Source organism: Labrus bergylta, chromosome 16, assembly GCF_963930695.1.
Source record: "Labrus bergylta chromosome 16, fLabBer1.1, whole genome shotgun sequence".
Lineage (NCBI taxonomy): Eukaryota > Metazoa > Chordata > Actinopteri > Labriformes > Labridae > Labrus > Labrus bergylta.
The window spans coordinates 6,556,656-6,569,121 of NC_089210.1; the positions used below are offsets into that span (position 1 = coordinate 6,556,656).

General features: G+C 41.7%; 1 protein-coding gene across 1 annotated transcript in view; it reads right to left on the minus strand.

The window, feature by feature from the left end:
* LOC109993844 (protein kinase C beta type) overlaps positions 1-11,276 on the minus strand; it is an 80,547-nt gene extending 69,271 nt beyond the window's left edge. The window contains exons 1-2 of the mRNA XM_020646940.3: positions 10,850-11,276; positions 9,086-9,117 (exon numbers count right to left, since the gene is read on the minus strand). Of these exons, the coding sequence (XP_020502596.1) occupies positions 9,086-9,117; positions 10,850-11,028 (211 nt within the window). The 5' untranslated portion in view covers positions 11,029-11,276. The remainder of the gene's footprint in view (positions 1-9,085; positions 9,118-10,849) is intronic.
* Positions 11,277-12,466: the final 1,190 nt, after the last annotated feature.

Genomic DNA, 12,466 nt, shown 5'->3' on the forward strand with positions numbered 1-12,466 from the left:
TAGCCGCCACTGACCTTCAAAAACAGAAACTGAGAATTATTCAGTTTGCTTTTCTGAGTAAGTAGAAAATATTGATTTAGAAAAAAAAATCATTAAATCAATCTTTCAATTTGCATTCATGTTGTGCAAAAGTTACGACACACTACATAAAGAGCAGCCGAGCATTCTCCTTGTTTAATGTTATTTCAGGCTACAGAGACCAAACGAAAGATATGAGCAAGCTTGCACATAACAGCAACCCAAAAACATGTTCACACACTGACAGACACACACACACACACACACACACCAGCTCTTTAACACCCTCCGCATTTGAAAACTGAGAAGAGGAAGCAGTTAAGGGAGGAAACACAGTACAATGACTGTCAGAAAAAAACATGATCATGAGACGAAGCCATGATAGTCTCAGTTTACACGCGTGCCCACCTGCTCAAGTCTGTGGCCACAATTTTAAATACTCCACTACATTGTAACGTGTCTTAACCGTTTATGACTGGCTCTTTGATTTGGTTGTAGCATTTTTATTGGAACCTTATTTGACTAAAACTCCTCGGTCTAGATTGTGGTTTGTCATGCATCACTCAGCTCTTGTCTGATTTGGAGCTTCAGATGGGTGCAGCGCTTGAGCAAAAATGCATTTCACACACACACACACACACACACACACACACACACACACACACACACACACACACACACACACACACACACACACACACACACACACACACACACACACACACACACACACACACACACACACACACACACACACACACACACACACACACACACACACAGAGGAGTGTCTCCTCCTCTAATAATAATCAGAGGGAGTCTTCCCACCTCGGCTGCATGATTCACATCATGTTGTTGTGTGCCATGAGCACGAGCTGTTTAGGATGCAAGTTTGTTATGTCTGAAAAACACACCAGAAATGTAGGAAAAATCAATACACTATAATGCGGCATCATCAATAGACCGACTGAGGCTGTATCTATCGGAGTTGTTGAGGACTACAGTGGTGGAGCGTGAAAAAAGGGTGAATAAAAGTATTATATAACATGAGAATGCTCACAAAAAAAACAACAAAGTCCTTATCTACAAATGATGAAATTCAAAACAGCCTCAGCTGTAGCTTGTGTTAAGTACCTCTTAGCATGATACAAATATTAAACACGATTATTCAATTTGTAACGCTTTACCTGCTCATGCTGGCGTCAGCATGCTGACCTTAGCATTTAAGTTGGAACAGCCACATACACATACAAAATATAAAAATCTGGGGGCCATGTAGAGACTGTAGTCCTCCAAGTGGGAGGCCCTGGTTCAAATACGACCTGTGGCTCCTTTCCAGAATATCATTCCATACTCTTCCTGATTTCTGACTCTATACACTGTCCTATCTCGAAATAAAGACATACAAAGCTCAAAAATAAAAACCTTTAAAATAATATCAAAAACAGGGGGTTTCACCCTTCTGCCTCTTGAACCACCATAGGGAAGGTCCCCATAGTTTCCCTTCTTTATACCTCGATCAATGCTTTCTGTAATCTCAATAAACACATGTTGCTTTTTTTTTTTTTTTTTTTTTTTTTTTAATCTCTTCTCATGTTTAATGTTCTCCCTTCACACCTACACACTCATCCCTCCCTCCTCTTCCATCCCCCTCTGCACTCCCCCAACCATCCAGCCAGCCATCCATCCATCCCATTTGGTGCTACTCTCAGTGGAACACTTGGGCTATTTATAAAAGCATCAAAGCCCACAGCTTCCAACACAGCCACTAGAGAGAAAGAGGGGGAGATGGAGAGATGGAGATGGAGAGAAAGAGGTGGAGGGAAAGGAGGAGGGGGGGGGGGGCGCTGGAGAAAAGGAGAGACAAGGAACTAAGATGATAGGAGTGAAGGAGAAATGTAAAAAAAAGAAAGATAATGAAGGGTAAGACTATAGAATAAGTGGATGAGGAAAGAATCAAACTGTTCTCATTCCCAGCTTGTCAAATATTGAAGGTATATTCAGTCTCTGTTTTCTTTTCTTTTCTGCCAGAAAGCTGTTCTTATGTACATGATTACTGTCACAGTTGGCATAAACACACATAAAAAAAACCTTCACGGATAAGTTCCAGGAAAGATTCCAGTTTGTGTTAAAACAATAAGTCACAAGTCATGGCTCCCTTCCTTGACCTTTCTCCATTTCTGCTTGGTAAAAACGCTGGTTGGACTCGGGGCCTAAGTCAGTAGTGGGGTCAAAGACTGTACCAATGTTTCTACATGATTCCTGAAAGCTGAAGACTACAGCCCCTTTTACATTGCAAGTTCAAGGCCGGACTTTCAGTTGGGCAAACCCAGAAAGCTCACACATGTATCAATAACAAAATAAGTTAAATTACTGTAGCTTATTACAACTCGTGCGTGCGTGGGTGTGCGAGTAATGAAACGTTACTCGGGTAATAACGTCAAGAAGACGTACCTGAGTACCCGTACCCATCTCTACATGGACTTTCTTTCTCTGTCTGCAGGTGCTGTCTAATTTTGCTGCATGTAGGTTTTCTATTGTAATCAGTTGAATGCTTTAAAAAGTGATTCCCCCCCCCCCCCCCCCCCCCCGAGCATAAATGATCTCAGGTGATTAAACAATAAACATATTGATAAAATGATAAGGCTGAAATACTCGCATCAGGTAATGGGAGAAATTACATTTCCCCTCTGACACCAACTTCTTCCCATCAGGCTTGTCAGCTGTCAGGCTTATGTGCAAGCATATTTTGTCCGGCCCCCAGAGTGTCTGTCAAGAAAAAAGCTGGCCCATGTACAAATGTAGTTGATGACCCTTGGTCTAAAAGATGTTAAGGCAGCATGTGTGTCTGCACATGCTGCGGAAAGCAGGAAAGAAGGGTCAGTATATGATGACCAGAGATCAGAAGGACCTCGAAAGAACAGAAGGTGGCCAAGAAGATAAGGTGAAGAAGTGAAGGAAAATAAAAGAAAAATCAAGGAAAGTAAAAAAAAAAAAAAAAAAAAAAAAGGATAGAGCTTTGGGTCAAAAGAAACCTGGGAATCTAAGAGTACAAAGGATTGGAAGAAAAAAAGATTGGAGTCAGAAATGTTTCATCTATTTCCCTTTCCTTCAGGATCCCTATGATGCACCTCAACATGTGTTTGTGTATGCATGTGCTGCGCGTGTGTGTGTGTGTGTGTGTGTGTGTGTGTGTGTGTGTGTGTGTGTGTGTGGGAGGCAGGGTTTAGATCCGTAGATCTCCCACCCACACGCACAGGTTAGAGTTGCAGAAGCACCTGAGCTGCGTTCACCAGCACCAACAGACACAGATGTTTGCAAACGTTCACTAACTGGTTTGAACCTGAATCGGCTCATGAAAAAGGCAGAGAACATGTTATCTGAATCCAGAGGAGCTGCGGGCGCTGTGCCCAACAGCAGCGTGATGGGTTTTTTTTGTTTTTTTTTTCAGATGAAAGCAAGAGGCGCCCGATTAAACCTCGACACAAAAGATGCCATCAGTCAAAGGCAAGCGCGAATGTAGCTCGTTATAAATGCACACAGTACATTTCTACTTATAAAGAATGCTAATAGGTGTAGAAAACAACACCTTTATGGCTTGTTTTAGGTGCCATTTACACTCCATTCCTACACTGTTATATCTCTCTCTCCTTTCCCTCTCACCTCTTTTCTAACTCCATTATCTTCTCTGCATAGCAAAAAAATAAAATAAAAAAAAAATCTCACCCACCACCTCTCGGCTCGAGTGCCATTCCGAGATACATTTCTCATTCATTTTCAACCATCAGCCTCGTTTTTTTTTTTTTTTTTTAAAACAGAATCCATGTTCTTGTTCACAGCCTGCAGGAACAAACCACTTGAGTTTTGTGCCGTTTTGGAGCACTCTCAAAATGCAAAAAAAAAAAAAAAAAATGTTTTGATGGCTTCATCGGCAATAGCCTAATTCGCACTGGAATATATACTTTGAGAAGAAGAAATGAAGGATGCTGGAGAGAATGGTGGCTGAATATTGTAATGAGAATTTACACATGTGGGTGCATCTTACATTTTTTGCCATGAAATCATCCTTTTCGTCTCTCTCCTCCTTCGTCAATTCATTTTTTTTTCTGCCTGAGATTCTCTCGCTAATTGTACGTTCTCGTTGGCCGTGAATTTTACATGACATCATGTTACATTTAACACCCAGGAGGCGACAGCACTTTTCAGCTACTGCCCTCGACGGACACACGTCTCACACCCTTCTGTTTTTCCTGCACTTGCTATGAGCTTATGGACTTTCAAGGAAATCGCATGTAATCTTCCTCTTCTTCCTACGCCCTTCCCACTCACTTTCTCCCCCTTTTGTCTCTTCCCTCGATGAATTCCACCCCCTCATTTTCTCTCTCTCTCTCTCTCTCCTTTCTGCTCTCTTCCTCCCTCTCGCATCTTCTTTTGCATTCTTTCACGTATTTAATTTTCTCCTCTCAGTCGTCTTGTCCCTCTTTCCATCCTCATTCCCCCATTCGTCATGTTTCTCAAACTCCCTGCCACTCAGCCTGCTCTCCATCTCTCTCAAGTTCTCTAAAAGGGTAATTTGTCCATTAAGTCCGTGAGGAGACAGTTGAGGACACTCAACAGCCTGTTACATGCTGAAACCCAACTCATTATTACTACACTCATTTAGGGAACGTGGGCACACACATCCGACCACATGGAAGCATTAGAGCTCACCCAGTTAGGCACAATTGCCATTAAGGAACAAAGTGCTCGCTAGCTTCGTTAATTGGTGACGAAGCACATGCAGACATAGAAGTATGAAATATATCAAAACTCATATGCACATTATTTTTAACACCATATAACATAAAACAAGCTGAGTCTGTGAAATCACACATTCTTACTGAAGTATTACAGTTTACTGTTTACAGCTACAACAACAGGCTGCTCTGACCAGTTCAACAGTATACAGAGTTACACAATATACAACACCCAGAAACAATCAACTTAAAAACATGCAGGTCAAAAAAAATGGATGGTCCTGTAAGTTATTGCAAGTTTAGTTTAAAGGAGCAATATCTCTGAGACATAGTGTTTAAAATGGGTACTGCAGTCCAAATTCAAAACATAGAAGAGAGCTGCATGCAGGTTGCCATGTCGTGGAAACTCAACTTCAGAATTTAGCCACCTCTGCGTTGTTCTGTAAACCTTTCTGTATTCAAACGTCTCTATTGTTTAAAAGCATCTCCAATATTGATCCTAGTTTTACCACGTTTCTGCTCGTGGAGCTTGTTAGAATAAAAATGTATTGTAAGTGCACAAAATGTTTCATGACGAGCTTGTTCTTTCAGAATGGATATTTATTGCTTTGAGTCAGAGTATCTGATCTGTCAACATAAAATAAACTGTTTCATCACACATCTAGAGTGTAGTAGAGCCAGTCATTCTAAAAAAATGAAACTTCCCTTTATTTCAACCATGACAAGGCAGAATCAAGATCAAGAGGAACAACTGTAACAATGCTATAAACAAGCAGGCATTTTAAGGAAGGCTATTTCTCGTTGACGTTGAGTTTTTTTGAATGACTTTAATAACTTTTGACCTTTAGATCTAACACAGCTACTTATTTATCACTTCTCTAACACTGTCACTCTGGCTTTTTACCCGTTATTTGTTTATATGTTCTACAATTCTACAAGTCAATTAGCAGACGCTTAGAGTAAGACTAACACAAGCAACGATACAGAAAGTCTAGAAAGTGCAAACAAACAGCCTTGAGTCCGATCGGACACACAGGTGCTGACAGGCAATGCACTACATGGATGGCTGTTCTTGAGCGTTCCACTCAGTATCATCAAAACAATTGTCTCTGTCATCATCATCAATAATATCAAAACCATCATCATTATCATCATCATCAAGTTCGTAGGTGTTCATGAAAGAGATGGGTCTTTAGCTTTCTCTTAAAGGTGCAAAGGGACTCGAAAGGAGTTTGGAAGTTCCTTCCACCACTGGGGGGGGGCGACAAAGGGCCCTGTTGTGAACGTTGGATTAGACGCCTTTCATGGCAGATTGAGTGGGTACAGGAGGGAGGGAGTGTAGACCTGGATTATAGAGTTTAGGTAAGGAGGAGACGTTTTTGTCGCTGTTTTGTAAGCGAGCAGCAGGGTTTTAAATTAGATGCGAGCAGAAACTGGGAGCCAGTGTAGGGAGATGAACAGCAGAGTGACATGTGCTCTTTTAGGTAGGTTGAAGAGCGGTCGTCCTGCTGCATTTTGGACCATCTGCAGGGGTTTGATAGTGCATATGAGTGTGATGTGGTTGTTTTTTTTACACAAATGTGATTTATCAAAAGTATTCGCTGGAGACGCATGTGAAACTACCGTACATGCTTCGAGTCCGTCTTATCCACTTGCTCACTTGTACTACCAGGTGTAAAAGGGTTTCAGAATAGTTTTCTCTGAGCATCCAAAAATTGCCCCAGGAGGGTTTATATTACTGCCCACGCTGCGTAGACAGCATGTGAGACGCTCATTGCACTCATTTGTTCACTCAAGTTCCAAAATACTGATTCTCTCATGACAGACAGATCAGTGTAGCACACACTGTTGGGCTGTGCGTTCCCCACAACCTCACGATACACTACGTATTAGATACAGAGGCCCAGGTCATATTGATGGTTTGACCTTTAAGTCAAAGACATGGAAACAGGCAGACTAGTATGTCTGAACTATTAATACAGAAGTCTAAAAAAAAACCTTTTTCCTGTAATAAAAAAGTTATTGTAAATGTTTCCAATGATACACTATAGTACTTATTACAGCTTAGCTTACACAAAAAAACCTACATCCCTCAATTTAGCTCTGTGACATCAGTGACTGGTGACTCAGTGTGTGTGTGTGTGTGTGTGTGTGTGTGTGTGTGACCTTGCAGAGGAATTCCCTTTCTCCCTGAGCTTTAGGCAAGTGATACTCTGCTCCAGACGTACCACCATGTCAGAGTGCAACTCAGGACACACACACACACACACACACACACACACACACACACAAAAACATACACCTGATAAAGGAAGGTAAGTGGCAAACTGTTGCTAAGTGCCCAGTCACTCTCGCACACACACACACACAGTCAAACACAAATAGGTTATTTTTGGCACCAGCTGGAGCGAGATCTGAAATTTTGGATGTGAAATCATTTCTCCTTCACACTCCTCCATCAGTCCAGCAGTGCTCTGTCCAGAGCCCTGCTGGTGGAGTGAAAAGGTTCACAACACCTACAAGCGCACAGCTTCCTCTACAGACACACAGCGAGGGTCCCCGCAGAGCAGCGGATGCCTCCCCTAAAGACACTATAGACCCCGTTACAAGTACTAATTACACCTAAACCACCGCTGTGCCAAACAGCATCTCTCCCATCCTGCAGCATATAGACAGCTGCATCTGAATATTTCACTGTTGCTAGGAGACGTGAAAAATCCTTCATATCCAGTTAGATGTTAATACAAGTGGATAAGACGGACTCGAAGCAAACTGATAAAAAAAAAACAAAAAAAACACACACACACAAAAGCCCAAAGCACCTCAGCATTTTCATCCATTATGATGTTTCTGTAATAGCTTCAGTCATTTCATATACGGCTCAAGAGCTGATGCTGAATCTGTCTCTGTGCAACACATGAGCAAACACACTAAGGCAAAGCAGATCAAGTTTTCTTAGCCGTTAGAGGCATGTCGATCATCACCATAACTACAGGGCTGATGCCTTATTCTGTGAAATGACACAAAGGACTCTACATTTTGTTATGGACCAATTAATATCAGCATGATGTTGATGAGCTGATTCAAAACTCTAACCTCTCCTTTTATCTAACTTATACGTGGTTAAAGGAAAAAGGCAGTTCAATTTTAAGCTTTGTGACAGAATGTATCACTAAATAGAAGTCATGCACACAATACAGTTCACAGTTGACCCGTATTCAAGTGTCTTTTTTTCTCAGAGGCATGCTCAGGATAGGAAGTTCAAATGCGGTTGTCAGTCCTTCCAGGAAGTTAAAATGTCGCAATTTTATCTAATTCATGCCAATTCAGCCAATCCTCGCATCTCTTAATGACTCTGACATTTAATGACTTTGACTACTGGCTGAAATGTCATAAAAATTTGAAGAATCAAGCCTGTACCTGCATCACAACTTTTTATTAGAAATGGAATTCTATTAAGTTGCTTAAGTTGCAGGATTCTTGTATTGGACACTTCTTAAAGAGCCAATATGTTAGGTGAGAAAAATCTGTCTTTTTTTTTTTTTTTTTTTTTTCTGACACATTTTTACATAAATACAGTTTTGAGTTTATAGCGGAAAAGTCTTTCAGGCTGAGTCACTTCCTTCAACATCCCGGTTCACCTTCCTTCCATCAATAGCTTAAACTACACCTACAGCATGCTTCACCAAGAAATAAGCACCACAGTCCTGCCTCCACTTCCAGACTTGTCTCTGTTGCATTATGTGTTTTTCCCACAGAGACTTTTCCCACTCGTTTTAGATGGCTCTATTCATATGAAAAGCTAAATCCACAGCTGCAGTGACCCAAAAACTTTTGATGATCCATTTATGTACACACCCTCTCTTCACACATACATAGCAAAATCAGTGGTCCATTCTTTCTTTCCGTCAGTATTATTGCGACTCTTACTGAGGGTAAGAGGTTCATGTTCTTGGAATGAATTGCCTTGGGGAAGAAGAAAAAAATGCACATCAGGGAGTTTGAATGACACGTTAGGCAACATTTCAGCCCCTTTCAAACACTGCACTCCTGCAAATTTCCCATCATTTTGGGGGTTTGAGTAAAAACAGGGTCTTCTGTACGGTGCGATTTATAATCCAGATTTTTAAAGTAGATACTTTTAAAATGAAAAAAAGCTCAAAATCTTAGGAGAAAGAAAAGTAGATGAAAGATTTCCAAGAGAAATAAATAGGAAGACGGGAGTTAAGAAGTGACAGAAATTCAAATTCCAAAAGGTGTGTGTGTGTGTGTGTGAGTGTGTGTGTGTGTGAGTGTGCATGCGTGCGTGTGTTGTAGTTTAATCCACCTACCTTGACACTGGAATCCCTGCTTGCCAAAACCCCTGTCGAGAGAACATACACAGAAAACAGGTTAAACATTGTACAGGCACAGACGTGTACACACACACACACACACACACACACACACACACGCACACACACACACACGCACACACGCGCGCACACACACACACACACGCACACACACACACACGCGCGCACACACACACACACACACTTAAAGGTATTCTGAAACCTTCTCTGTCTTGCTTTCAGACATTTGCATGGAGGCACATGTCAAAACTATCTGTAGTTTCTGTGGAGCGCAAAAGCTTTCCGTTCCAAAGATCAGAAAATTTAAAAAATGCACCAACTTAACAGTACAGTAGTACACGGGCAAGCAACAAACGTTCGATTAATCTATGAACACAGCAGTGAGTATGCCGAGGTCAACACAGGCCCACACACAAACACGCTCGACCATGCTGTCGTGTTAGGCACGGCTGCAGCCGCCCCGAGGCAAAATGGTCAACCACACCTAGTCAATGGTATGGAGGATGCCGGGATGCCTGCAGGTTCGTACAAACACACAAACACAAACACACAAGAACACTCATGCACACACACAAGTGAACTTAACTTGAGCCTTGCTCATTTGCATGTTCCGGCAAAATAATCTGTAGGGATGTGAAATCACGCAGTGCTCTGATTGCTTTTATTCATTATGGATAGACAGATAGAGAGATAGATAGATAGATAGATGGATGGATAGATGGATGGATGGTTGGTCTAAACAGGTCAAGCACTTACACAGGGTGCACAGTGTTCTTCTATTTAGAGGTATTTACAACCAGTGAGACCATCCCATTATATTCCCTCACGCACACACACATACACACACAGTCTTCTAGGTCAAACCATTTAGCCATTCACAAATTAAAAAAGCCCATCATAGGCCTTAAATAATGTCCGATTTGGGAATAGCACACAGTGCAGATAATAATAAACGGGACAAATTAGGCCAACCTAGAGCCGGAAACTCATTTAATAACCCGAGCGCAGTCACTGTCTAGTAAACCCTGGTGGGCTGCATGGTGGCATGTCTGCAGAGGAGATGATGAAGAGAGGAGGAGGAATAGAAGAGTAGCAGCAGGAGGAGGAAAGCAGTGTCAGTGTTTGTGTGTGAAGCACATTTTTGTTGCCGCTCAAGTTATTCCTCCTGGCAGCGTTTCACTCCTTTCCTACTGGGTCTCTTTTTTTGGACGTGTTTCATCTCAACCTCTCTCTCCATTCCTCTGCCTACCAATAGGCAATAGCACTAAACAAAAGGTCTGCAGATATTGCTTTTCTTCTTCTTCTTCTTTTTTTTTTATTGGAGCAGCCCACATATCTTTTCCGTCTTCCCTCCTTTGCTGATATAGCATCAACAAGTGCAGGAATAAAGATGAAATCAATGTTTATTCTGAGGAATCTGTGCAACTGGTTCAACACTCCCACTTTGTTTATTCCTGCCATAATTTAATGATGTAACACTATATAACACTACAGCCATTTTGTCAAATAAATAGGCGTCATCTCACCTGTTTTCTCATTTAAATTGTCATTAACTCATTAAATAACCTGAGCTTAACTTGTCCTATGTGTTACTACCTGAAAGACCCACTGATTTCTTCATTGAATGTGTCATTTTTCAAATCAGTACACAACATGTTTATCATTTTCCTTCCTCTAAAAAGCACAAATTCAAGTGTTTAATCAAGTGAAACCAATATGTAGCCCCCTCCATCTCCTCACCAGATGAAGTCGGTACAGTGGCTGCAGAAGGTGGGCTGCTTGAAGAAGCGCGCGATGAACTTATGGTCCTTCACCTCGTGCACGTTCTTCTGGCGGAGGGCTCCCTGGCGCGCGAAGCCCCGCATGGGCTCGCGGGGACCATCCTCCCCGTCGCTGTTGGCCGCCGCCGAGTCTGCCATTCTCCGACTACCTGTGCGGGGTGTCTTTTAACCTCTACTTCACCCGAAACCAACGAGAGGAGTTGCTGGCGTCTCAAAATGCGTCGTCTGCGGCTGCAAAAAAAGTCGTTAACTGTGACGTTCCGAGTAGAGCAGGTTCAAATGGAAGTGTGTGAATGTCAGCTTTCGGTGGGTTTTGTCTGAAGTTATCTTTGTCCGTCGCGCTGCTCTCCCTCCGCTTCCTCCTTTTCTTGTCAGCGCTCAGAGAGTCTGACTATTAGAGAGAGAGAGAGAGAGAGAGAGAGAGAGAGAGAGAGAGAGAGAGGAGGTATGTGTCATGTGGAGAGTCTGAGCTGTAAAAGCTTAATTATCTCTCTACAGGGTGTATCTAAAATTGCAGTTTAATTAGGCTAGTTCTTTAAATGTGACTTAAAATATTTTTTAGCTTATTTTTAGAATAGCAAGCATTTAGCAAAAGCATTTAAAGGGGAGCCATTTCATGAAAAGGGAAAAAGGGAATAGCCTATTTCGGTTGAAATGGTGAAAAACTTGATTTTGTGTAAAAGTGACTTGAAAAGGGCCCTAAAAACCAACCTTTTGAACAAAGCCTTCTGCTTGTGCTTTTAGTTTCGTTAGTTGCTTAGTTGATTTAATTTGTTTTTATTTCTATTTAATTTTTATTTTTTTTAATTCCTGTAGCACTTTGACATTTTTTTTGCAAAAATGTAAAGTGCGTTACAAATTAAATGTATTATTATTATTATTATCCACGAATTTGTGCTATCGGCTATTGTCTGAGAACAATTTAAGCATCTGGCCAATTTTTATTTAGCCTAATTCTTGTGTAGCCAGTATAGACTGTAAATATTAATGGACAAAGCCTGAGGGATGTCACTCATCAGTAACTGCAGGGAGTTCCATCCATCACTGAAAATGCTCTCAACCTAACTTTCAGTCAACCTAAGATGTCTAAGAGTTGTAGTTGAGGCAGGTTTTATGCCTCATGACCTAACCTGTAAACTGTGCCCACCTGTAAAACAGATCAGCTACACACCTCTTTGTGAATAACGGCTTATCCTTCATGAAATCAAAACGGATGTGTTTTCAAAAAATGCACCCCGGTTTTTGCCTAGTTGTGTATGTGACTTCAACTGCTTCCTTAGCCTGCCTCAAGTGGACGCTCAAAAAACTGCAGGATTTTGCACTTCTGCATCAGCTTCATTTTTCAACACTGGACGTTGGAAGCCAGTGGTTGGCCATAACCGACTTCCATCTGATGTCAGATTCTCGCACGTCCGTGAATTACATTCTGCCTGTTTTTTGCTCTACACATGGACAGGTTTTTCCAGCATACACCAAAGCCTGATGATACGTACATGATCAATTCTACTCAAGGTACAAATGTAATACAAACAGACACCAGAACATGCTCGTACTGAAGTTTAGTCCCAGTCCAGTG